The 25,000-nt window shown below is 47.6% G+C and overlaps 4 protein-coding genes across 6 annotated transcripts; 1 reads left to right on the top strand and 3 right to left on the bottom strand.

Moving 5' to 3' along the window:
* Positions 1 to 137: 137 nt before the first annotated feature.
* Positions 138 to 2,170, bottom strand: LOC306817504 (leukocyte cell-derived chemotaxin-2-like). The gene is made up of 4 exons (XM_079334447.1): positions 2,121 to 2,170; positions 1,261 to 1,375; positions 500 to 651; positions 138 to 416 (listed from the first exon to the last, which is right to left on the bottom strand). Exons 1-4 carry the CDS (start codon positions 2,143 to 2,145, stop codon positions 247 to 249), a joined length of 462 nt encoding a protein of 153 aa, XP_079190573.1. The 5' UTR covers positions 2,146 to 2,170; the 3' UTR covers positions 138 to 246.
* Positions 2,171 to 3,080: 910 nt separating this feature from the next.
* On the bottom strand, positions 3,081 to 6,318 carry bbs1 (Bardet-Biedl syndrome 1). The gene is made up of 7 exons (XM_079334443.1): positions 6,092 to 6,318; positions 5,237 to 5,644; positions 4,964 to 5,146; positions 4,605 to 4,736; positions 4,289 to 4,395; positions 4,051 to 4,171; positions 3,081 to 3,978 (listed from the first exon to the last, which is right to left on the bottom strand). Exons 2-7 carry the CDS (start codon positions 5,615 to 5,617, stop codon positions 3,148 to 3,150), a joined length of 1,755 nt encoding a protein of 584 aa, XP_079190569.1. The 5' UTR covers positions 5,618 to 5,644; positions 6,092 to 6,318; the 3' UTR covers positions 3,081 to 3,147.
* Positions 6,319 to 6,569: 251 nt separating this feature from the next.
* On the top strand, positions 6,570 to 15,783 carry LOC306817496 (uncharacterized protein). Of its 3 annotated transcripts, none has more exons than XM_079334428.1 (32): positions 6,570 to 6,684; positions 7,134 to 7,240; positions 7,322 to 7,411; positions 7,552 to 7,671; positions 7,763 to 7,901; positions 7,989 to 8,173; positions 8,269 to 8,311; positions 8,443 to 8,588; positions 8,767 to 8,839; positions 8,988 to 9,099; positions 9,227 to 9,298; positions 9,395 to 9,541; positions 9,617 to 9,779; positions 9,875 to 10,171; positions 10,258 to 10,361; positions 10,485 to 10,605; positions 10,689 to 10,797; positions 11,932 to 11,993; positions 12,332 to 12,451; positions 12,590 to 12,746; positions 12,825 to 13,016; positions 13,173 to 13,297; positions 13,395 to 13,673; positions 13,746 to 13,897; positions 13,973 to 14,139; positions 14,230 to 14,304; positions 14,389 to 14,591; positions 14,690 to 14,806; positions 14,912 to 14,971; positions 15,055 to 15,145; positions 15,334 to 15,458; positions 15,534 to 15,783. In XM_079334428.1, exons 2-32 carry the CDS (start codon positions 7,136 to 7,138, stop codon positions 15,612 to 15,614), a joined length of 4,032 nt encoding a protein of 1,343 aa, XP_079190554.1. In that variant the 5' UTR covers positions 6,570 to 6,684; positions 7,134 to 7,135; the 3' UTR covers positions 15,615 to 15,783. The 3 variants fall into 3 exon arrangements, with proteins under 3 accessions (XP_079190554.1, XP_079190555.1, XP_079190553.1); XM_079334429.1 differs by having other exon boundaries at positions 10,686 to 10,797; positions 12,608 to 12,746; XM_079334427.1 differs by having other exon boundaries at positions 10,686 to 10,797.
* Positions 15,784 to 15,957: 174 nt separating this feature from the next.
* Positions 15,958 to 24,952, bottom strand: LOC306817520 (monocarboxylate transporter 12-B-like). Its single transcript, XM_079334466.1, has 7 exons — positions 24,783 to 24,952; positions 19,518 to 19,621; positions 19,251 to 19,394; positions 18,330 to 18,629; positions 17,868 to 18,213; positions 17,531 to 17,790; positions 15,958 to 17,253 (listed from the first exon to the last, which is right to left on the bottom strand). The coding sequence occupies exons 1-7, from the start codon at positions 24,890 to 24,892 to the stop codon at positions 17,018 to 17,020; spliced, it is 1,500 nt and encodes a 499-aa protein (XP_079190592.1). The 5' UTR covers positions 24,893 to 24,952; the 3' UTR covers positions 15,958 to 17,017.
* Positions 24,953 to 25,000: the final 48 nt, after the last annotated feature.

Genomic DNA, 25,000 nt, shown 5'->3' with positions numbered 1-25,000 from the left:
GTGATTGTCAGATTTGTGTAAACTGATACTTAAATGTTGATCAATAATTAAACTGAAAGGTTGATTAGTCAGTCTCGTTGTTCGGAGTCGAAGCGTCAGCCACAAAAAAAAGTGATGAAGAAAAATCACAAGCAAACTTTTTTACACATTTTTAGAAGTTTATTTTTGGAAAGTGTCAGAAGCTTGAATGTGACAGATGATAGATAGATAGATTATTGATCCTGAGGGAATCAGACAGAGAGTGGATCAGTTAAAGTACGGCGTGGGGTCGCTCCTGTCAGTCATCTGGACGTGGACGTGGGACGTGATTCCCGGGTAAACCTGCTGCATCGGCAGCATCACGCCGATCCTCTGCCCTTTCCGGACTGTCCCGCTGACTCGATCCGGCTGAACGTAGAACAACTTGAATTTCAGACCTGCAGAAACAGACACTTTATCTCAGTGAACGTTCAAACTCAGTCAGGTCATCTGATCATTAACACGCGTGTGGTGGACCGACCCCCTCCACTCAGGTTGATGCCGTTGTTGATGGCAGCTTTTTTGGGGTCAGTGTAGACGATGACTCTGCCTCCCAGAGTCACGTCAAACGGAGCGTAGACCACCGATCCGTCCTGGCACACGATGTCCAGACCTTTATGCGTCCTGGTGCCCCTGGAACACAGTAAACATCTGGATTTAACAGCTGACTCACAGTAAACATCTGGATTTAACAGCTGACTCACGTCCACAGTCTGCAAGACATGAGGGATCATGATGAGCTGAGTGTTATCACACTCGAACCACGGTCATTTGTTGGGAAGAAAGGAGGATTTAACTCTTTATTTCAAGCAGATAAAACAGATTTCAGATCTGAAGTTTTGGACACAGTCAAAGATTGGCGCCTACAAACGGTCGGCCATGTTTACTGTGGTCAGCCTGAAGCTGAGGGCTGAATCATGGGACATGTTTGTGGTGAATGGGACATGAGATGGTCCACAGTATCAGTGAGTTCAGAGGGTTTAGAGGGGCGGTGTACTTCCTGCATCCTCTGTGTTACAGCTGCCCTCCTGTGGTGATCAGGGGTACTGCAGGACTGCCAGCTTAAAACCAGTCAGTAACCTTTTTAATACACTTATTACACTACAGACGAGTTAAAGAAACTTAGAAGGGGAGAGTTCTCTCTTTGTTAAATTTATACAATAACATCATTTTTAAACAGAAGCTTTTACTGCGTCCTCATATTTCATTTGTTCAGATTCTAAATATATCAAAGTGTGTTACCGTGGGGCCCCATAGCGTCCCTGTCCCCAGCTGTCACTGGTCCTCCTCGTGTTATCAGGGTTTCCAGCGCAGAGCTGGCCAAACTGTTCGCCATCACACACACACACGAACACAGCTGGACACACACACACACACAAATTTAAATTGCTTTCAAATACTTTCCTGTACAGTTGTTATTCTACATAAATATTATAATATTTAAAAGTGTTAATCTTGACTTTCTGTGGTCCACAGTCATGTCCCCTAATGGGACAAGTGTCCCCACATACAGTCAAACACACAGGCCACAAGCTTCTCTTTATATTTTAACAAAGGTTTTAACTTTTTCTCTTTATTGACAAACATGATAATTTCACTTCTGTGTTCAATAATTCATTTTATAGAATATATTATAATATTTAAGTTGTTTAAATCAGCTGGTTGAGCTTTAGGAGCTTCATCCAACTCCTTCATGTAAATCTCGATCCAAGTTATCTTTTCAACCAATCAGAATGTTTTAATGTGAAATTGTTCAGTTTGGACCTCCGATGGTAAAAAAAAGTTTAAAAAGTTCTTCACAGACTTTTTGACACCATATTTTTTTGCCAGATATAAAATGCTCGACTCACTTTTTGGTACCAACTCTCCAGTTCAGAACCAGATGTTGTGAACTGGAGGGTCGGAACCCAAAAGTGGGTCATGAAGGTAAAACTGTGTCAGAAAGTCTTAAAATCAGACTGATTGAAAAAATGATCTTAAAATTTGGGTCGCAGTTTTCCATGAAGTTTTGGGTCCGGTTCAGAACCAGAACATCTGCAGCTCGATTGATAACAAAGTTCATTTTAAAGCTTCTGATTGGTCAGTTTGAATCTGTTTCTCACCCAGCAACACGACGGCGACTCTCATGTTCAGCTCCGTCAAACCTGGACGATGGAAAGTTTCTTCTGCTTGAAGCTGAACACTGAAGCTGCTCTCTGCTTTTATAGACGATGATGTTCCTCTTTGGACACGTTGGAAAGTCCGCAGCTCGATAAGCAGAAGCAGGTCAACAGTTTTTTTATCGGGGACTATTTATTATTTCTCAACACAGAGGACTTCCTGCTCATGTTTACCTGTCCTCACCTTTGATCTCCAGCACGCCAAACAGCCGACCAATCAACTTCTGTTTTTAATGCTTAAAAACAACTTACAGTAAAGTGCCAACAGACATTATTTGAACAGAGCTGTCAAGTCTCACACATTTTAAAACCTATGTTTAATCCAGTCACGGTCTCACGCCCTGTGGTCATCGCTCTGCGTGAGGAATCCAAGGTGTGGCGTGTGAACAGGTTGAAATGCGTGTGAGAGCCTCATTAATACATCACATCAAAGACACACAGCAACTGTACAACCAGACTACACAAACACATGGACACAGTCTGTGTTCTCATCTACAAACATTCAGTCTCCACACGTGGAGGAATATTTATCTGTTTCTCATCTTCTATGTGAAATGAATATTTGCACCATGTTTTCTGTTTGTTTTAAAAGCCGCTCTGTCACTTCATCGACCCCGTGATTCTTAAACTCCACCTCGTCTTATTGCTGGGCGTCGTATCGTTTATATCGGTGTAGTTTCTGTTGTTTGTTCTGCAGCCTCGCTCCGTCTCTGAGGGTTTAAAGTGTTAATGTCCGTTATAAACAGCGCTGTCTCTGTCTCTCTGTTTGTTCTCCGGCTGCAGCTTTTGCTTAAAAACGTTTCTGTTGTTGTTGTGAAGTTCAGACCGTGTGATCGTTCAGAACTGACCCGTTATTGGGCACCAAAAACTCGCCCTGCTATCAAACAGTTTAAGCTGTAAACCTCGTAAAGTGACTCTGTAACAGATCGATCGTCATTGGTCAGTGATCAGGGGGCGGGGCCGACTGTGGTCAGTTGAGCATGAGTCCCTCGCTGACAGGCATGTTGATGTGGGCGGTCAGCAGAGGGGAGCTCCGCCCCTCGTGTAGGACGAACACCTTGATGATGTCAGAGATGCCCTTGTCGCTGGTGCACTCGACGAAGGTCTCCACCGGGTAGATGAGTCCAGGAACCAGCAGGGGGATCCTCATGTACGGGTTCTTCATGCGGTACAGGCCCTCGTCGAACAGGAAGCTGATGGCCAGGTTAATGACGGGCCGACAAGCCGCCGTGTTCTGCACGTTCAGGGTCAGTTTGAAGGACGGGCCCAGGCCCTGCACCACGGCGTTCATCTTGAGGGGCTCGGTGAGGCTGGAGGACATGGGGGTCATGCTGGACTCCAGAGCTTTGACGTAGGCCTTGGCTGCAGCCAGACGCAGGCGGCTCAGGTCCATCTGGAAGGCGCGGTGCATGGCCACGCCGTTCTCTCGCTCGCGGAGAGTCTGGTCCACGTACAGCTTGGTCTTCTTGGGCACGTTGAGGCGGATGCTCTGAGCCACCGGCGGCCCCGGGGCGCTGTCCCGGTCCTCAAAGGCTGCGGTCCTCTTCAGGATCTTCACCATCAGACCTCCTCCTTTGGTGGTCATGATGAGGGTCCCGTCCTCGCGCCCGTAGCGACCAAAGCAGATACTGGTTATCACGTCAGGGGTCTTTATGGTGCTCAGCAAATTCTTATCCCGGTACAGCTGGACCTCACAGTTAGCCAGACCCACCAGGACCGCCTGGAAACCTTTGGAGGGGAGGTCCATGGACGCCATTGTGCAGATGGGAGCAGGGAGGTCGACTCGCCACAACTTCTTCCCCTGAAGTCAAGAAAAAGACTTTGAAGTTCTCTGACACTTTCTTGAAGTTGAAGTTGATCCGCTCAGATTTACCTTCTGCGTGAAACCCTGCAGACTCTCGTCGCTGCAGCCGACCACCATGTTCTTCCCGACCCTCACCAAACCCACGGGGTGAGACGACAGCTCCACGCAGTACTTCGGTTTGTCCGACTCTCTGAGGGACAAAAGCACAGACGTCCGTCAGGTCCTCGTCTTATTTTTGGGATTCCTGTCAAAGTTTATCTGATGAAGTCTTTTGCTAAATTCAAATGTAAGGGATGAAAAAGCTTACCTTCGCAGGATGTAGATGTTCCCGTTGCGACACGCCACCGTGATACGAAACTCCACGTCGTACTGACCCGTCACATCCATCATGGTGGGAGCGGCAGGCAGAGACATCTGAGGCAGAAACGTAGAAGCGTCCAACATCACATCTTAGTGAAGCTTTCAGTCCGAGCTCACGGTCAAACTGCTTCTATTTGTTCATTCGTACCATGTGACTGTACTTCTACTACTCAGCTTCCTCTCTACAAGTCTCGTCCTCTCGTGGTATCGAAGCGTTTAGAAGAGTCCATAACGTTGACGTGCTGAGTGTGTGGGGACGTTACCTTCGTGAGGATGATGAAAGCCTCCGGGTCCAGGATGTAGACGTCGCTGCTCTCCGTGCCGATCACCAAACAGCTGACTCCGTCTTCGTCGGCCGTGCTCTTCTTCAGCGTGCCGATGCACGTGATGACCGTCTGAGACACACGCAGGGTTAATAATGTGTGAGAGTCACTTAAGGTTCCCTTTCTGATCATTAAAGGCGATCCTGCTCGGTTTCAGTGAGCGACTAGTGATGCCTTACTGTTCCACTAAACGACTCAGGACTTTCCTTCGTTCCAGCAGCAGTCAGATATGTTATTGCACATTCTTAGTTGTGGCAATGATTCGTTGTTTATTTACTGGTTATTGATGTGAGCGTTACCTGCCGTTTGATTGGCTGCTGCTTGTGCAGCTGCATAAACTCGTCCATGTCGTTCGTGTCCAGAGAGAGGAAGTGGAGCGAGCGGACGGACAGCGGCACATCGGCCTTGTTCCTGATGCTCTCCAACATCTCCTTCAGGGTCACAGGGTCGATCTGCCCCTCCCTCACCTGCTGCCACACATCCTGAACCAATCAGAGCGCCAGATTTTAATGGTCCATAGTACAAAATGTGTGTGTGTGTGTGTGTGTGTGTGTGTCCTGACACAAACCAACCTGCTCCAGCGTGTTCACCTCCATCCCCGGCAGAGTGAACTTAAAGTACGGTCTCATATTTTTGTAGACGTAGATGCAGGGTCCGGATGCCACGGCGACGGCGGGGATGCGGGGCTCGTGCAGGTCCATGAAGAAGGCGACGAGGCCGGCGGGCAGGTCGAGCAGGGTGCTCTCGCTCATCAGCGCCGTGCCCCGGTACACCTTCAGCTTCATCCCAGACGAGCCGGAGCCCAGGTCCCCCAACACCAGCCGGCTCTCTCCGTCCCCGCTCAGGTCGGCCAGGTCCACGCAGGACGAGAAGGTGTACAGACCCGCCACCGGATCGTAGTGAGCGTCCAGCCACTTCCCTCCATCGCTACCGCTCAACTCCACAGAAGACATGATGGGGGGTCGCTTCACACCAGATCTCTGCAAGAAAGAGTCCTGAATTAAGACTGAGGTTTTGAACATTTCCTTCATAACTAACTGTGCTGCTTCTGTTTCAGAGCTTTCTTGTCATCTGTATTCATCTTTCATTTCAGAAACTTCACACATCACCCCCGTCCTTCACGACCTCCACTGGCTCCCCGTCCCCACAGCGTATCAACTTCAAACTGCTCCCCTACAAACCCCTCCATCACCTGGCTCCTCCCTCTACCTGTCTGAGCTCCGGCACACCCCAACCCGCACCCTCAGATCTGCCGATGCCCCCCCGCCTGATATGATTGTACTCAATAATAATTATTTACTATTATTTACTGAAAGTCTCGAAGTATCGTTGGGAATAACTATTATAAACTTTATAACTTAAATAAATAACTAATAAAGTATTAAAGCCTTTTTTTATTATTAGTTACTATGACGACGCTCTCTCACCGTTGTCAAGGAAACCGTGTCGCTGCGTCTCCCACCGAGGCCCTTTTATCCTGACATTCGCCTTTAATAACGAAGCAGTTTGACTGTAATTCAAAAATTGTCGTAAAGCGTTTCAAAGTCAGATTTTTATCCGGATAAAGGAGTTTAATTAGCAGCTAGCTGCTGTATCTGAAGCTGTAATCCACAAATCCGCTCCAAATCCTCCTGCCCTGCGCTCGCGCTGGCCACGGCTGATGACGTCAATTTCATCCGCCGATTCGATTTTTGTTTTTTAAGAATTAATCATTTGAAGAATCCTTCCATGAAAAAAACCGGTTTTCTTTAACAATATTATAAAACAGCTAATTCAATACATTATTATTTATTTTAGTTATTATTGAAGCTACATAATCTCGCTCGAGTTTGATTCCGAGAGTGCAAGCGAGATCTCGCTGACGTGACGTCCCTCTGTACCGGCATCTGATTGGTCGGCCGGTCTCAGTTTAAAAACTAAACCGCGGAGACGAAGCAGAAGCCACGAAAGCTAACGTTACTTTCCTTTTAAATGTTTCTTACTATAAATGTGGTGCCTAGTGAATAAAAAAACATCCAGAGTAAGTTAAACTCTCCTTAAATATTTTAGACTGTTGAGTCAACGTTTTTTTTCTTCTGTAAATAAGTTAAAAAGGATTAGCTGATGCGTGCTTGTTTTTTTTATGGGGGTTAGCTTTGTGGCTAATGCTAACAACAACGGTAACAGTATTGTTTTTAAAGCTCTTCTCTCTGCCATTAACGTGCTTTATGGTCTGACGTGATCAAAGTACGTAACTCAAGTGTGTGATTATAATGCTTGGTTAATACAAGTCCACGCACATGTGTTGTTGATGCTTCATCTTTGCACAGTATCTTAAACGTTTTGTGAATCTGTACTTTTTATTTTTATCCTTTTATATTTTTAAAATCTTTCTGCTGGTAGTTTACACCGCTGCTCAGAGAGAAAGATTTGATGGATTCTTCTGCACGTCCATGACAGTAAAGATCACTTTCTGTTTTTCGTTGGCAGAGATGATGGAATCTTGTTTTGCCGGGAAACCGGAGAGAGTTGGACCGGTGGAGGTGGATGACATCAGGAAAGATCTGTTTGGTGAATTTGCTTCTCTTCCAGCACAGGTCAGTCTGTCTCCATCACTTACTGTATGCGGTTTATCGTACTGCTCGTTCCTGTAGCCACGTTTGTTTTTCCTCTTATAGGACACTGTTTCGTCACAGTCGGAGAACCTTCAGGTGTACCTGAGGGTTCGACCTTTCACTGCAGCTGAGAGTGACAGCGAAGGTTCACAGGTAACATCAAAACGCACAGGAACCCTGCAGGAAGAGTTTCAAAATAAGATCATACAACTCCTGTTTGACTGTTGGTTGGATAAAAAAGTGTGTGCAGTTTTTCATGCATAAGAACTGTTTTATGTTTCTTTGTTTTGAAGGAGTGTGTGACCATTGAGGGACCGGACACTGTGGTCCTGAAGGCTCCTAGGAACTGTCAATCAAACAGGCAGAATGAGAAGTCCCTCCCACAAACAGCACAGAGGTTCAGCTTCACGCAGGTAGCTGTGACATCACCTGTCTCTGATAAAGAACGTTAGATACGTGGTTTAGCTCCAAACATTCACGCTCCTGTCTGGTTGTCTCGTTCAGGTGTTCGGTCCGGACTCCAGTCAGAGGAAGGTGTTCGAGGGGTCCGTTCGAGGTTTGGCTCGAAATGTTCTGGATGGAGGAAACTGTTTGGTGTTCACATACGGGGTCACCAACGCTGGAAAAACCTTCACATTCCTCGGTCAGAAACACAACCTGATTTAAAAAGTGATCCACTGTGGCCCAGCTTGTGTTTCCTCTTTCTTATCTCCGCTGTTTGTAATTTCAGGTCCGGACCATGATTCGGGTCTGCTGCCGCGCTCTCTGTCTGTGATCTTTAACAGCATCGAGGGTCGTCTGTACAGCCGGACGGATCTGAAGCCTCAACGCTGCAGAGACTTCAGCAGACTGACTCCAGACCAGCAGGCGGCAGAGCTGAGCAGCAAGAAGAACCTGCTGAGGCTGCTGAAGGAGGTCAGAGACACACACACACACACACACACACACACACACACACACACACAACGCCATCTGTGCACAGTGTGAGGATGTTTTCTTTCTCTCTGCAGAGCGACAAAAGTCTGACAGCTGGAAGATCAACGTTTCTGGACGGTTTGTGATGTTTTTACTCAAGTGTCAAATCTGCTGCTTCTTCAAGTAAAGAGTGAGAAAACGTTTAACTCAAAGTCCTGACTGTGTGTGTGTGTGTGTGTGTGTGTGTGTGTGTGTGTGTGTGTGTTCAGGCTCGTCTCTCAGCACTGACAGCAGCGTGAACAGCTCCTCGGACTCTGACAGTTTCTGCCTCGACGTCTCCTCAAACGTCCGTTATTCTGTCTGGGTTTCTTTCTGTGAGATTTACAACGACAACATCCACGACCTGCTGGAACAGGTACACACGTGTCTTAAACTCCACGATCAGATGAAGCTGAAGCCCTCGGAGATATTCCATCCCAGACGCTGCCTTTAAAACCGATCGTTCACTCTCTGAAGTTTTTCTCGTCACTAAGACGTGAGGAGCCGGAGAAACGCTCTCGCTTTTAAACAACGTTTTCATCTGTGATGTTCAGATTCCCGGCGGACACCAGAGGAGGACGGCGCTGCGTCTCTCTCAGGACGTCAAAGGGAACTCCTTCATTAAAGGTATCACTCCTTCACGTTGTGATCTTTCACTGTGTGTTTACGTTAGCATGCTGTTGATTTGATTGGACCACACTTGAGATGGCGATCCATCCTGCTCTTATATTTGTTGAATTCATAAATAAAGTTGGATTGATTGTGTGTGTGTCAGACCTGAGGTGGGTCCAGGTGAACAGCTCGGAGGAGGCCTACAGGGTGATGAAGATCGGGAAGAAGAACCAGAGTTTCTCCTCCACCAAACTGAACCATCTCTCCAGCAGGAGGTCAGTCAGGCGCTGTTTTCTCTTTTCATCAAACTTTTATTTATTCTCAAAAAGATCCAGTGTTCAGTGATTTAAAAAGACGAGCGATCAATGGAAACAAAATCCCAAACTCTGTGTGTCTCTGCAGCCACAGCATCTTCTCCATCAGGATCCTCAAAGTGGACGATGTTGGAGTTCCCAGAGTCCTCGGTATCAGCGAGTAAGCTCACGCTTTATGCACTGAGAACGCTACGCGGAGGAGAAGGTTTTAAAGTTGATTCCTTGTAAATGATAATCTGTGTGTGTGTGTGTGTAGGTTGGCTCTGTGTGACCTCGCCGGCTCTGAGCGATGTTCTCGGACTCGAAACACAGGAGAGCGACTGAAGGAGGCGGGAAACATCAACACCTCTCTGCTGACTCTCGGGAAATGCATCAACGCCATGAGACTCAACCAACACGCCAAGTATGACATCATCGTCTTTGAACCCGGTCTGTGTCTGTCGGAGAGACGTCACGCTCACGATGTGTTCCTCTGCAGGTTTCAGCACCACATCCCCTTCAGGGAGTCCAAGCTGACCCACTTCCTGCAGTTCTTCTTCTGTGGTGCCGGCCGAGTCTCCATGGTGGTCAACATCAACCAGAACTCGTCCTGCTTCGACGAGACCCTCAACGTCCTCAAGTTCTCGGCTCTCGCCCAGAAGGTCAGCGCACGCACACACACACACACACACAGAACGGGAGTACGCGCCCTGAGGAACGCCACCACACTCAACCTGTCCTCTCTCTCTCTGTGCAGGTGGTGGTGTTGAATACAAGGCCGGTTGTCATTGACGACGCCCCCCACAAGTCGGCCATGGAGCTGTCGATGATCATCGACGAGGCTGATCAGCGCAGAAATGTCTCCGGGCGCGGCAGGAAGAGCTCGCTGGTCGCCTGGGAAACGACGCTGGAGGATGTGATGGAGGACGAGGACGGTGAAGACTGGGACGAGGAAGAGGAGGAGGAAGAAGAGAGTGCTATGGAGGGAACAGTGCTGGAGGCAGGAGGAGAGGAAGACGAGGAGGAGGACAGGACCATGGAGGAAGAACAAAAGGTAAAGTTGAAATCCAAACATCTTCTCTGATGGAGCTGTGAAGTCGTCACACGAAGATGATGAAGATGAAGTTTTTGTGTCTTCAGTCCGACAGGGAGGCGGCGCTGCGTTTGGTTCTGGAGGCTCAGATCAGAGAAGAAGTCAGCTCTGAGTTCATGGAGCTCTTCAACAAGATGGAGAAAGACTACAGGTAACATCCTTCACATGAACCCTCCACACTCTGACACACCAGGAGAATTAAAGAGATCCACACCTGGAAGATACCGCAATAAGAGTGTGTGTGTGTGTGTGTGTGTGTGTGTGTGTGTGTCAGTGAGCGTCTGGAGAAGGAGAGAGAGATCATGGAGGAGCGAGCAGACAAGAGGGTGGAGATCCTGAAGAATCTGGTCAACAAGACGGTCGATCTTTCTGCCCTCAACACTGAGACCAATAAGGTGATCACACACACACACACACACACACACACAGGTGATTGTTGGTGATCAATAACACTATTTATGGTTTGTATCTTCAGCAGGAGGTTCTGTTAGAAGGATTCATCAGCTCGTTGACTGAAGATCTGGAGAAAATCAAAGAAGACGCTCAGAGTGCTCAACGCTGTCTGACTGAGCACGCACACACTGCAGGTACACACACACACACACTGCAGGTACATACACACACACACACACACACACACTGCAGGTACACACGCACACACTGCAGGTACACACACTGCAGGTACACACACACACACTGCAGGTACACACACACACACTGCAGGTACACACACTGCAGGTACACACGCACACACTGCAGGTACACACACACACACACACTGCAGGTACACACACACACACTGCAGGTACACACGCACACACTGCAGGTACACACGCACACACTGCAGGTACACACACACACTGCAGGTACACACGCACACACTGCAGGTACACGCACACACTGCAGGTACACACACACACACTGCAGGTACACACGCACACACTGCAGGTACACACGCACACACTGCAGGTACACACACACACACTGCAGGTACACACGCACACACTGCAGGTACACACGCACACACTGCAGGTACACACACACACTGCAGGTACACACGCACACACTGCAGGTACACACGCACACACTGCAGGTACACGCACACACTGCAGGTACACACACACACACTGCAGGTACACACACACACACTGCAGGTACACACACTGCAGGTACACACACACACTGCAGGTACACACGCATACTGCAGGTACACACGCACACTGCAGGTACACACGCACACACACACACACTGCAGGTACACACGCACACACTGCAGGTACACACACGCACACTGCAGGTACACACACACACACACACACACTGCAGGTACACACACACACACACACGCACACACTGCAGGTACACACACGCACACTGCAGGTACACACACACACACACACACACTGCAGGTACACACGCACACACTGCAGGTACACACACACACACACACTGCAGGTACACACGCACACACTGCAGGTACACACACACACACACACACACTGCAGGTACACACACACACTGCAGGTACACACACACACACACACACACTGCAGGTACACACGCACACACTGCAGGTACACACCACACACTGCAGGTACACACACACACACTGCAGGTACACACACACACACACACTGCAGGTACACACACACACACTGCAGCTACACACACTCTTGTTTTGTTGATTGGGTGGTTGTATCTTTGTGTTCTGCTGATTGCAGAGCTTGAAGCGTTGCGATTGGAGAAGCAGAAGTCACATGACCAGCTGCAGTCGGCCATGGAGGTACTGTTCACTTCTTCTTCTGTGGTTTCCTTCTTCAGCTCCTTTCAGCACAGGAAGCTCGATTGTTCAGTGTTCTGGCTTTAATGTGACAGAAGAGAGCGCGAGGTCGGATCTGAAGCCGCCATGCAAGAAGCCGCCATGTTGGATTTTAATTGGTGTTTAACATTAATAAGATAAAGGATCTGTTAAAGGTTTTAAATAACTGCTGTGCCTTCTTAAGCTCCTCCCCCATGACCCCCCCCTTTTTTCAGGTCATGCTCTGCTCTGATTGGACAGTTGTTCCTCTCGACGTGACGTCTTTCATTCTAACCTGAGCCGGGTGTTTTGTTGTGTTTTAGAGTCTGCAGCAGCAGAAGGAGAAGTTATCAGAGCTGATGGAGATCTGCCAGCAGAAAGACGAAATCATCAGCAAGCTGGAGACCGCCATGGACGACATGGTGGAGACCGCCACCCGAGACGTAAACACTTCAAATCATCCACATCAAACTATTTACAGTTATTAAGAGTGAAATGAAGTTCTGCTTTAAACGCTGCAGATATCACAGCGGCTCGGTGTACGCTGATGTGACCGCTCTCAGTGGGCGTGTTGTAAACAGGAAGTGTCCGTCTCTCAGATAAAGGCGGAGCCTCTGGAGCGTCAGCAGACCTGCAGCTGTCTCACAGGACAAACAGCGACAGAGGAGGAGAAGAGGAAACGGCAGCGTGACTCCCTGCAGGACGAGGAGGAGGAGGGAGGACCAGCAAAGAAAAGAGGTAGGAGGAGGAGGAGGAGGAGGAGATCAGTCGATGCAGCTGATGAAGACACTCATGTTTAACCTTCGTCCTCCTCAGTGGTTCTGGAGGAGGAGATCTGGAGGCTCCAGGAGGAGAACGACAAGCAAGAGGCGAGCATGGCCGCGCTCCGGGAGGAGGAGGAGGAGAGGAGGAGGCTGCTGGAGGAGCAGCTGAGGCAGAGCGAGGAGGAGGTGGAGGAGCTGAAGAAGGAGCAGGTCTCACTGGAGCAGAAGGTTCTGCAGCTTACAGGTAACGACTGAACTTTAATCCACGTTTCATCCCAAATCTTTATTTATTCTGTTGATCCAAAGGAAAACCTGTTTTTCATCAAATCTATTCTCTCGTTCTCTCTCTCTGTCTGTGTCTCTCTCTCTCTCTCTGTCTGTGTCTCTCTCTCTCTCTCAGATCTGGGCGAGTGTCTGAACTGTGCGTCTGTGTTTGCGTCTCTGGAATCTGAGCAGAGGGAAACCTCCAAACTGAGAAAGGAGAACAAAGCTTTGATTAACGGGATCTTCCAGCTGCAGACGGAGGTACGGCTCGTTTTTAAGAACACCCAGAATCCTTTGAGTGAATCAGGTCCTGAGAACTTAAAGAAGCTTGTCTGCTTCTCTTTAATAACTTGTCCAGGTGACCGAGCTCCAGTCACAGCTCAGCCAGCAGACCGCCTCGTCCAGCAGCCTATCAGAGCTTCTGAACTCTGCCAAGACCCGCCTCCAAGCCGTGGAAAACTCCCACAGCAGTCTGTCACAGGAAATGGATCAGCAGAGGCAGGAAATGGATCAGCAGAGGCAGGAAATGGATCAGCGGAGGCAGGAAATGGATCAGCAGAGGCAGGAAATGGATCAGCAGAGGCAGGAAATGGATCAGCGGAGGCAGGAAATGGATCAGCAGAGGCAGGAAATGAAGGTTCGCTCTGCTCCTTGGTGTCTGTTTGGATTGAAGTCGTTTCACGCTCATACCATCGGTTGGTTGTTTCAGGAGGAGGAGGGGCAGACCAGTGTTTTCCACGCCTCCATGGAGGAGTTGAGGAAGCAGAGCAGGGCGGCGCAGGAGAGATCGGTGGAGAAATCCCAACAAATCAAAGAGCTGCAGGAAGAAAAGAGAGAGCTGGAAGGAAATCTGACACGAAGGTAAACGAGAGAGATGATCGGCACAGCTCGGATTATTCTCACGTGTATAACTCACCTCTCTCCTTCCTGCTGCAGCGAGGACAGGTGTGAGGAGCTAACCAATCAGAAGGCAGAACTGTCTCGCCAGCTGGAGAGGCTGAAGGCGGAGCTTCAGGCGGAGTGTGGAGCTCTGCGAGGGCGGCTGGAGGAGAGGGAGCGATCGGAGGAGGAGAGGAGGAGGAACCAGGAGAGAGAGAAGGAAGGTGGGAAGATTTAGATTTGGGAAATCTGCTGGAAAGAATCGTAAAGATTTATGGTGTGTAATGTGTGTGTGTTCTGTGTTTGTGTGTCAGAGCTGCATCGAGAGGCGACGGCGAGGGAGAAGCTTCTGGAAGAAAGCTGCAGACAGGTGGAGACTCTGAGGAGAGGTAACTTCATTCATCCCCCCCAAATCTGTTGATTCATGATCTGATCAGACGACGAACCTGAAGTTTGTTTCTCCTCCCTGTCAGAGCTGGAGCGTCTGAAGGAGGAGCTGCAGAGGAGGGAGGAGGAGGAGGGGAAGGAGAGGAAGGTGACGGTGGTGGAGGAGCTGAAGGAGGAGATCCTGAGGCTGGAGGAGAGGAGGGGGAGAGGCAGGGAGTTTGAGGCTGTGCAGAAGGAGCTGCAGAGGCTGCAGGAGGAGAGAGAGGGAGGTGTGCAGGAGAGCACACAGGTGGGTTTCATCAGGACTCACGGACTCTCTCGCTGTGTGTGTTTGGCTCAAAGCTCTTCTTTAAAGTACGAATATTGTGTGTGTGTGTGTGTGTGTAGAGACGTGGTGGGCGTGTCCTAAGAGAGGCTCAAGTCTCTCCTCTGAGATCCAACATGGCCGACAGGAAGAAGACCTCCAAAACTACAGGGAAGAAGAGAAAGAGCTGCGAGGTTCAGGTGTGTGTGTGTGTGTGTGTTTGGATCAGTGAAACCTGCAGAGCTGTCACAAACCTGACCGTGTGTGTGTGTGTGTATGTGTGTGTGTGTGTGTGTGTGTGTCAGGGCCTGGTGTTCAGCGAGAATAAAAGAAACCGAGTGAGAAACGCACGAAACGACAAAGAGGTGAGAATTTAAACTTTCAGACTTTAACGAGCTCCTTCCTGTCCGCCGTGTTTAACATCTGATGACTTCCTGTTTTCCTTCAGCCCTGCTCTGCGGCGAAGGAGAGACGAGACGGCGCTCTGCAGAAGATCGGAGACTTGATCCAAAGTTCTCCCTCCATCCTGAGCAGCAAAGGTCAGAGTCCCGCTCGCTCCAGTCTGAGACGCTGCGTCTCCATGGCAACAGTCTGCAGCACGACCTCTGTGTGGCCTTCATCGTAGTGATTGTTTGTTGTCGTGAGCCAGCAGAGGGCGCTGCGGATCCGTCCATCTTTATTCTGCTCGCATCTTTTAACGCTCAGTTTGATTTCTTTCTCTCTGCAGCTAAAACCATCCTCAGCCTGGTCAGCGGGCCGGACGTGGTTACCACGGCGACCAAACCAAAACGAGGCAGGAAAAAGCTTTTCAAGAAAGATGCCGCCTCGCCGCTGTTTGATTCCCCGCGCACGGTGAGACACCCGGTGTTGAGCTTGAACTTCTAAGAGACGTTTCAGACATTTAATTGAAGGTTTGTTTTGTTCCAGATGTCGGGCGAAGAGGAAGAGAAGGAGAGCGACCACGTCATCATTAAGAGACAGCTGAGATCAAAAACCTGCAGGAAGTGAAGACGGGGAAGAAATCCTTTTAAATATCTGTACAGTTTTTAGTTTTTTTGACTCCCTTAATTCTTTATTTTTAGGACAGTTTATTTTGTTTTTCATCGCCGGGGGTGAATAAAAGTTCAGTGAACGACTTTCTGACTTTAATAAAAAATAAAAAATGATTCCCAGCCTCCGTCTGACGAACGCTCGTCTGTTTACTTCACGACGTGTTTCGAAAGACGTTTTCACTTATGATATTCTCCTGATGTGCTTGTTCACATGTGAACCTCACAGCTGGAGACGCTCCCTGTCGGGGGGGGGGCAGGGGCAGGGTGGGGGGGGCGGGGTCTCCTGAGGTAAGATCTGACAAACATGCAGCTGAAAGTTCAGGAGCTCTTCTGGAGTTAGAAAGCTCTCCGTACAGTTTGCTTTTTCAGCGAGAGAATAAAGGCAGCAGATTCACAAGTTAAAATCCGGATTCGACTCGAAAGACGAGAGACTAAAACTTCCATGAAACAAGAAACACTGGTAGATTTATGTGGTCAGAAAACAAAGAGTTTCCAAATGTAGAGAAACCGAAGAAAAAGAATCACCTTGTAGTGATTAGAGTTTAGACTGCAGTACCTATTTTTAAACACTAGGGGTCAGATTTACAGACTGCTCCTTTTAATAGATTACGACAGATTCTGTGGATTATTTCTTTTTTTATTTATTGGTTATTTTGAGTGTTGGTTCAACAGCATCAGACTTACAGAGTTATTTAAGAAAAAACGTTTCCCTGAAAAGAAAAAAAAAATACTGTCATAAAAACATTTTTAAGCACCTTGCATATTTTCACATTGATATGAACATTTTGGCATCATCATCAGTGGAGTCATTTAATCACACAGGTGACTCTTTCATTGTGACGCTCATCCAGTGAGCTCAAAGACATCAAAGTTCAGTTTCCTGTTTTTTTGTTGAAGATCCCATATTGTCTGTGAAACCTGTAGAGCAGCTTTGCATGATGTATTTATCAGTTTAGCGCCCTCTGCAGACTCATCCTGGGATTACTCCAACATACATGCTCTGAAACTTTGCCCACGTTTAGTCTGGGCATCCAGTGTTGATAAGTTTTAAAATCGGAGATAAGCAGAAAGTGATCATCTTTAACATTTGTGTGTTCGGTAAATCCGTTTACAATCCGGTCCGGATGCTCTTCCCGGTCGCGCTCCAGCTCTGAGGATCAAATCAGCCAATCAGTGGCTCTCTATCCACACAGGAAGCTGGAGGTTTTTGGCTTTTTCTCCTGTTACTACAAAATAAAAGCATGTCTGTCGCAGTGCTGGGAGACTTTATTCATTTTTGACAGACGAATTCTTCAACCAATCACAGCTCCCACCACTGACTCTTGTGTCCATGAACATGATTGGTCGAATCATCTGACGCTACGAGGCGACAGCCTGAGTGACAGCCAGCTCCTTCTTATAGCTGATTTCTGATTGGTCCGACAGACTAACGGGGAGCGGCTCAGGCTTGGTGTCCTTGGCGATGGTAGACAGCTGATGGCGACGACAGTGTCGTATCCAGGCAACAGTAGTGAGGACGAGCGAGCTGGCCAGCAGGGCGGCGCCACTGAGGAAGAAGGTGGCTGTGTAACTTCTTGTGAGGTCGACGAGCCAACCTGCAGCAAGAGAAGAAGATAACGTGGTGACTTAAAATATCCTCGTTTTAGTGTCTCTCTTTATTTCAAACTTTCTGTTTTTCTTTTTTTAAAGTGTCAAAACAAGTCAGTGTAACTCTGACCCCTAGTGTTCAAAACAAGTACTGTACTGCCCCCTCCTCTGCTGCAGCAGGTGGCCTTATGATGGACACTGAAGCTTCAGTGTTTAGCCAGCTCTGCATCAGCTTCTGACAACGCTTCTTCAAACTTTTATACCTTTGGTTTTTGGTTTTCTCACCTCCAATTGGGGGGCTGACCAGGTAAGGGATGGCGTGGAGAAAGTAGACAACGCCAAGCGCAGAGGACAGGTATGGCGCTCCCACCAGGTCTGACGTCACCACAGGTATCAGCGCCACGTATGCACCGTCAAAGTATCCATAGAGGACGGCGAAGGGCACGAGGAGCGAGAAGGAGCGAAGTAACGGAGTGAAGAGGCAGCAGAGACCCTCCATCGCCACGGAGAAGATGTAACACGTCAGGCGGTACGGCTTCAAACACCTGAGAGATGGAAAGACACGTTTTAAAAACAAGCGCGTTGGTTATATGTGAGTAAAGCGTCCATCGATGAGTCGTACCGTCTGTCCGTCAGCCATCCGAAGGTGATGTTCCCCACGATGTCGATGACTCCCAGGATAGACATGAGGAAGGCGGCCTGCTGGTGGCTGACGCCCACGCTCAGGGCGTACGGCACCAGGTAGACAAAGGGGAGGCTGCACCCGCTCGCCAGGAACAGGAAGGACACCGCCAGGCCGAGGAAGTCGGGTAACAGCAAGAAGCGGTACTCCTTACTGGACAGGAAGTAGGAGCTGAAGCACCGCCTCTTCTGCCGCGTAGGGGCGGCGTTTCCTGACGACAGGAGGCAGTCCTCGGACTCTCTGGAGAGTTTTAATGCGAGCTCGGCGTCATGTGACAAGATGCTGGCTGTATCAGGAGACAGAAAGGTGAGGGTTTACTCTGTTGTTGCTAGGCAACCATGAGGCAGTCTCACTGTGTTTGTAATTAGCTATCAGTGTGACAGGAAGTGCACAGCTCCTCACCAGGTTTCTCCCCGCCTCCTGACTCCCCCTCGTTCCCCTCCGTCTCCTCCTCATCCTCCTTCACTGTGATTGGTCGGAGCAGCGCCCCGCAGACACTCAGGTTGGCCACGAAGGCGCTGAGAACGAGTAGCGCCCCCCTCCACGAGTACATCTCGATGAGCAGCTGCACCGCTGGCGCCAACACAAAGGTGCCGATCCCACTGCCAGACATGGCGATGCCGTACGCCAGCGCCTTCCGTCTGCAGAAGTAACAGCCAACCATGGCGATGGCGGGCGTGTAACAGAGAGCAAATCCCACACCTGGAAAGTCATGAGAGTTAAAAAGAAATTAAGTGAGTTTCAAAAGTTATAACACTTAAGAATTTAGAATTAGGACGTGTCAGGTGTGTGAGGACGTGTCAGGTGTGTGAGGACGTGTCAGGTGTGTGAGGACGTGTCAGGTGTGTGTGAGGACGTGTCAGGTGTGTGTGAGGACGTGTCAGGTGTGTGTGAGGACGTGTCAGGTGTGTGTGAGGACGTGTCAGGTGTGTGTGAGGACGTGTCAGGTGTGTGTGAGGACGTGTCAGGTGTGTGTGAGGACGTGTCAGGTGTGTGAGGACGTGTCAGGTGTTTGTGAGGACGTATCGTGTGTGTGAGGACGTGTCAGGTGTTTGTGAGGACGTATCGTGTGTGTGAGGACGTGTCAGGTGTTTGTGAGGACGTGTCAGGTGTTTGTGAGGACGTGTCAGGTGTTTGTGAGGACGTATCGTGTGTGTGAGGACGTGTCAGGTGTTTGTGAGGACGTATCGTGTGTGTGAGGACGTGTCAGGTGTTTGTTAGGACCTGTCAGGTGTGTGAGGACATGTCTGGTGTTTGTGAGGACATGTCTGGTGTTTGTGAGGACATGTCTGGTGTTTGTGAGGAAATGTCAGGTGTGTCTACCTGTTAAGACCCCCATGCTGAGGTAGAGGAGCTCCAGGCTGCTGCTGAAGGAGGAGAGTAGGAGCCCACAGGAGGCGAGGAGTCCCCCCAACATCACCGCCACCCTGCACGACCATCGGTTGGCAATCAGACTGCCCACGGGAGCTACACACACACACACACACACACACACACACACACACACACACACACACACACACACACACAGAGTCAGTCAACGGATTCATTGATTATTGATCATGGTCGATTCCTCGCTTCAGTACTGACCAAAGAGCATGGTGCTGCAGTCAACCAGGCTGTGAATCCACGCTGTCGCAGCGTAATCAGCTTCAAAATGAGCCTGAAACTCCACAAAGAAGATGGACACACACCTGCAGACACACAGCGGGGGAAACTCAATCAATCAATCAATCATTGATCAGACTGAAGAAACTGACTTGATCATGTGGAAAATCAGCATCACACAGAAGCAGGTGTGTGTAGCTCTGTGCTTGTTTTTATAACATGATGAGGACCGAAAAAACATGTTTTAAAAAACTCACAGCCTGAGTCCATGCAGTTTCATGGCAACAGCATTAAAGGGTCTAAAATGACACTTAAAGGGTCTAAAATGACACTTAAAGGGTCTAAAATGACACTTAAAGGGTCTAAAATGACACTTAAAAGGTCTAAACTGACACTTAAAGGGTCTAAAATGACACTTAAAAGGTCTAAAATGACACTTAAAGGGTCTAAAATGACACTTAAAGGGTCTAAAATGACACTTAAAGGGTCTAAAATGACACTTAAAGGGTCTAAAATGACACTTAAAGGGTCTAAAATGACACTTAAAGGGTCTAAACTGACACTTAAAGGGTCTGAAATGACACTTAAAGGGTCTAAAATGACGCTTAAAGGGTCTAAACTGACACTTAAAGGGTCTAAAATGACACTTAAAGGGTCTAAACTGACACTTAAAGGGTCTAAAATGACACTTAAAGGGTCTAAAATGACACTTAAAGGGTCTAAAATGACACTTTGTAAAGTTGGACACTGACACGTTGAGTCCCCAGAAGTGATGCTCTGGCCTTGTGTCCTGACAATGTCATAAAAACAAGGAAGAGTGTGTGATATTGTTGTTGTGGGCACATAAAGATTATCACATCAACATCATCTTAAACATTATTCTACCGTACACTACTTGTTGTTTTGACACCACAGCAACACAAATAAACCTTGATGCCCATTATTGGGTAATTTCTAGTTTTCATTTATCATCTGGCTAAATGTGGGTGGCGCCCAGAGGCTACCTTTGCCTAATGTTAAAACCGCCCATGGTCTTATCTAATATAATGTGTAACCTGGACAGACACACAGATATTTTATGGCTGATTTCTGTTCTGGACTTCTGAACATCACAGAAAGAAAAAAAAAAAAGTTTTCTGTTATACAACATGTACACATGTTGATCACGTGACCAGCTGTTTTTAAAGTTTGAGTCCATCACATATTTAAAATCTGTAAATCAGCAGCACATTAGAAACAGCGTTTGTTCGAGCGAGTCCTGCTGGTCTGTGTATTCGGGTGTGGAGGTTAAACTATGAACATGTGTGTTAGAGGTCGTCACAGGAGGACCGGGGGTCTGCGGGTGGTCAAAGGTCTAACGCTGTTTTCTCACTTCCATGAAACCCTGAACATTTCAGATGATACACAAACGGCCTTTTGGTTCAGCCCAAACTTTATCTTGACTTTTTCCATCCAGTCTTCTGAAGCCATTTTCATTTTCATACATTTTCATGCACTCCAGAAAATTTCTAGAAAATGTAACGCAGACTGCAGAAACTCTTCCCGACTTGGTTGTTCACACGTCACTCACAGCGGAAGTCTTCGTATCAGGATACGAGATACGACACACGGAAAACACAGAGTGTAACGTTATAATTAGCCGTTAAATCAGCGCTGCGTGTGGTTCAACATCTCCACCGGATCAACTAAAGAGCAGAGAATTACAGATAAATAGAAAACACAACAAATCAGTCTAAATTTCTGGACAGAGATCGCCGCCTGCTGGTCACAGGATGTAACGTCATCATCCTGCTTGTTCGCTCGTTGTTCTGCGTTTTAATGCACATTTAAGAAGTTTATCCTTTTGGTTTTTGTATTTTTTTATTATCATGCTAATTAGTAGCATACCGGCTAATATGAGTCATTATTGAGTGATTTGTTTGTTTCCTTTCTTTTGCAAATATAATAGTTCCCATTTAATGAGGGGAACCTAAATGCACTGTTAGCGTAGCATCATGTAGTCAGCAGAAAGTGACGTCTTAGTGCGGTGATGTAAGTCTGAAAAAAAAAAAACCCTAATGTTTGTTCAGGTGTCACAGTCTCACGCCGGCGAGCTGTGTGTTTTACTTAATGCTACACAGACAAACACGTGGGCGCTCTCGTCTGTCGGCCACAGAGTTCACTGTGTGACATAATCACCCGGGTACCTCGAGGCCGCTGGCTTAACTTAACTTTCATCATAGCACATAGGCTACGAGGTAAATGTCACATTTTAACTATCAAACAATGATTATCATGATCACAGAATTTAAACTCTACCAGACCAACCTCCATATCCTGGTCTGCTTCGGGACTTTAACCAGCAACCTTCCGGTTCTCAAACCAAGTCCCTATAGATTGAGTTACTGCTGCCGCCTTCACGCTACATTTATTGTAGTTCAACAGATTTACAATCTGAACTACAGAGTGGAGAACTAAATACTGGCAGGTTGATCAGAGCGCTGAGACCGTCGAGGTCTAAACTAAAGGACAGATTCTGTGGGACGCCAATGTTTCAGCTCGACTGCTTGAACGACTGACTCGCAGATTTGACCTGAGAAATGTCGAGTTTTGTAAATTGTTCTTGTCTCTCTCTTTGTAGCTCCGTCTGTAACTTTGTGTTTTTTGCTGCTGAAGATGTTTTTAATGTCACGAGGTATTCCTTTTCTCCACAACTATATGTTATACAAACCTGCAGAACTATTTGAAGATATATTGCGTTTACTATCAAAGATCGATAAACTGTTTTAGTTTTCAAATTTAAAAGAGAATTATTGTCATTTTTTTCTGAAAAGTTACTAAATATCCCGAAATTAACTTTTGTACATTTCTGTTGTCTTTGAAGTTGACACTTTGTTTACCAACAGCTGTGAGGCAACCTGTGTGTGTGTGTGTGTGTGTGTGTGTGTGTGTGTGTGTGTGTGTTTGTACATCTATCTTTTAAAGGACCAATTTGTGTTTTGCGTTTTCAGAGTGAGGACATTTTGTCTTTCCAAACTTCAGATCTGTCTGAAGCTCCAGATTTGGTTTAAACGTTCAGGTTTATGATCCGGCGTTCATTAAAAGACGAGGCGGAGCGAGGGTCCCCACCGGTACAGAAATACAAACTGTGTGTGTGTGTGTGTGTGTGTGTGTGTGTGTGTGTGTGTGTGTGTGTGTGTGTGTGTGTGTGTGTGTGTGTGTGTGTGTTGGTGTTGACAGAAACAGAAGCTCGCCCTCGTCTTCCTGTTAGTAAAAGAAGCTGTGTGGAAACAAACGACACTCTGAGTTTAACTATTCATAGACGTACTGACACAGCAGGCTGTCGCCGGAGCTGATGGAGCTTAAATGGAGACTCTGTTGTTGTTGTTGTTGTTGTTGTTGTTGTTGTTGTTGTTTTGAAGATTACAGATCTGTTGAGTTTGTCATCATTTTAGCTTTTTGGATTCTTTTTGATCCGACGTGTTTAAAAACAGTTTGAATGATCGACAGTATAAAAAAAACAACGTGTGCAACTTGTGTTTTTGTTGCCGTGGCATCAAACAGGTGTGGATATTATCGGTCTGCTGGTGTAACCGTCCATCCCTTCAGTAGATTCAGTTTCTGAAGGAGGGGGTCAGTTTGAAACTGTCTTCGCTGTCATCACGTCGCAGCCAAACACGCATGAGTGCTGCAGCTCACCTCAACATCGGTTAAAAATTTAGACCCCAACATGTCAACAATGGCCGCTGCTCCGGGTCTCTGACAGTTCAGCTTCTTTAGACCAGCAGTCAAAAAACCCTGAAAGAATTCAGTTTGAAAAACTCAAAGGAGGAAATCGTTCATGAAGTCGAAGGTCTCCTTAAACGTGATTCGGTGTCTTTCAGGGTGACACACAGGAGATCAGATGTTTTCAAACTTGCACTTGTAGAAAAGTGAAGTCGGAATATTTGCTCTAACTTGCTCTCACATGTTTTGCCAAATGCTCATCTGTTTTATAATGCCGGTCCGGGAAAGGTCCCAAGACTGTCTCCCCTTCAGGGGACGATCGTAAATATTTAAGACTGTCATGTCTGCGTTCATATGAGCACAGTTTTTCTCTCACAGCTGGATTCACTGGACCTGTTAGCTTGGATCAGTACCAGGAGAGAGAGAGAGAGAGAGAGAGAGAGAGAGAGAGAAGAGAGAGAAGAGAGAGAGAGACAGAGAGAGAGAGAGAGAGAGAGAGAGAGAGAGAGACAGAGAGAGACAGAGAGAGGAGAACAGAGAGAGACAGAGAGAGAGAGAGAGACAGAGAGAGAGAGAGAGACAGAGAGAGAGTGAGACAGAGACAGAGAGAGAGAGTGAGACAGACAGAGAGAGAGAGAGAGAGACAGAGAGAGAGAGAGACAGAGAGAGAGACAGAGAGAGAGGACAGAGAGAGAGACACAGAGAGAGAGAGAGAGAGACAGAGAGAGAGACAGAGAGAGAGAGAGAGAGAGAGAGAGAGACAGAGAGAGAGACAGAGAGAGAGACACAGAGACAGAGACAGAGAGAGACACAGAGAGAGAGACACAGAGAGAGAGAGAGAGAGAGAGAGACAGAGAGAGACAGAGAGAGAGACAGAGAGAGACAGAGAGACAGAGAGAGAGGACAGAGAGAGACAGAGAGAGAGACAGAGAGAGACAGAGAGACAGAGAGAGAGACAGAGAGAGACAGAGAGAGAGACAGAGAGACAGAGAGAGAGAGCAGAGAGAGAGACAGAGACAGAGAGAGACAGAGAGAGAGAGACAGAGAGAGAGAGAGAGAGAGAAAAACACACCCCTGACAAATACCGACACTGAAATAATGACATCACGATGAGGATCTAACAGAAGAAGCGTCTTTGTGACGTTTGAAGTCTGTTGACATTTTTGATGCAACCACAAAAACTTTAAAGAATTTAAACTCTGATAGAGTCTCAGTCATGTTCAACATTCAGCATTAAACAGAGTTCTGGTTGCTTTTTTGCAATTTATACAATAAGTTTGACTTTTAGATAATTAAGAACAATAAATGAACCTGAACGTAGCTCTTCTATTTTAGTTGCTATCAAACACGTATCAATATTGATTGTTTTTTTACTGGAATCACATAAAAGTTTTCAAATCTGGAAACATAAATTGGACACATTAAAAGGTTGATGATGATGCTAGACGTATAGAACGAGTTTCACAGAAGTTGTATTAACATGAACATGTGTGTGTGTGTGTGTGTGTGTGTGTGTTGTGTGTGTGTGTGTGTGTGTGTTACCTGGTCACTGCTCGTGTGCAGACCGTCACCATGAAGCAGCATCCGACGATCACCCAGCCCCAGCCTCCGTCCAGAGGAGACGCCGCTCTGCTCTGCTTCACATCAACCATCCTGGAAGTGCAGCTCGTCCTGCTCGAAGGAAAAACGATCCAGGTGAGTTTGTCTCCGGATCTGTCCCGACTTCAGCTCCTCTTCCTCACGGACCCCGAGGGAGGAAG

The sequence above is a fragment of the Symphodus melops genome (assembly GCF_947650265.1).
Source record: "Symphodus melops genome assembly, chromosome: 21".
NCBI classification, from domain to species: Eukaryota; Metazoa; Chordata; class Actinopteri; order Labriformes; family Labridae; genus Symphodus; species Symphodus melops.
Note: the sequence above shows the minus strand (reverse complement) of the source record. Positions and strands in the feature narration are given on the sequence as shown.

Excerpts from the sequence above, each read along its gene's own strand:
- LOC306817520 (XM_079334466.1), bottom strand. The coding sequence starts at position 24,892 with ATGGTTGATGTGAAGCAGAGCAGAGCGGCGTCTCCTCTGGACGGAGGC. Across the intron at positions 19,395-19,517 it reads CTGCAGCACCATGCTCTTTG|CTCCCGTGGGCAGTCTGATT; the intron begins GTCAGTACTGAA and ends GTGTGTGTGTAG. Across the intron at positions 18,214-18,329 it reads AGGAGGCGGGGAGAAACCTG|CCAGCATCTTGTCACATGAC; the intron begins GTGAGGAGCTGT and ends CTCCTGATACAG.
- bbs1 (XM_079334443.1), bottom strand. The coding sequence starts at position 5,617 with ATGTCTTCTGTGGAGTTGAGCGGTAGCGATGGAGGGAAGTGGCTGGAC. Across the intron at positions 4,396-4,604 it reads CTTTCATCATCCTCACGAAG|ATGTCTCTGCCTGCCGCTCC; the intron begins GTAACGTCCCCA and ends TTTCTGCCTCAG. Across the intron at positions 3,979-4,050 it reads TGCAGGGTTTCACGCAGAAG|GGGAAGAAGTTGTGGCGAGT; the intron begins GTAAATCTGAGC and ends TCTTGACTTCAG.
- LOC306817496 (XM_079334427.1), top strand. The coding sequence starts at position 7,136 with ATGATGGAATCTTGTTTTGCCGGGAAACCGGAGAGAGTTGGACCGGTG. Across the intron at positions 7,902-7,988 it reads AAAAACCTTCACATTCCTCG|GTCCGGACCATGATTCGGGT; the intron begins GTCAGAAACACA and ends TTGTAATTTCAG. Across the intron at positions 10,362-10,484 it reads AAGATGGAGAAAGACTACAG|TGAGCGTCTGGAGAAGGAGA; the intron begins GTAACATCCTTC and ends TGTGTGTGTCAG.
- LOC306817504 (XM_079334447.1), bottom strand. The coding sequence starts at position 2,145 with ATGAGAGTCGCCGTCGTGTTGCTGG. Across the intron at positions 1,376-2,120 it reads AGTCGCCGTCGTGTTGCTGG|CTGTGTTCGTGTGTGTGTGT; the intron begins GTGAGAAACAGA and ends GTGTGTGTCCAG. Across the intron at positions 417-499 it reads CATCAACCTGAGTGGAGGGG|GTCTGAAATTCAAGTTGTTC; the intron begins GTCGGTCCACCA and ends CTGTTTCTGCAG.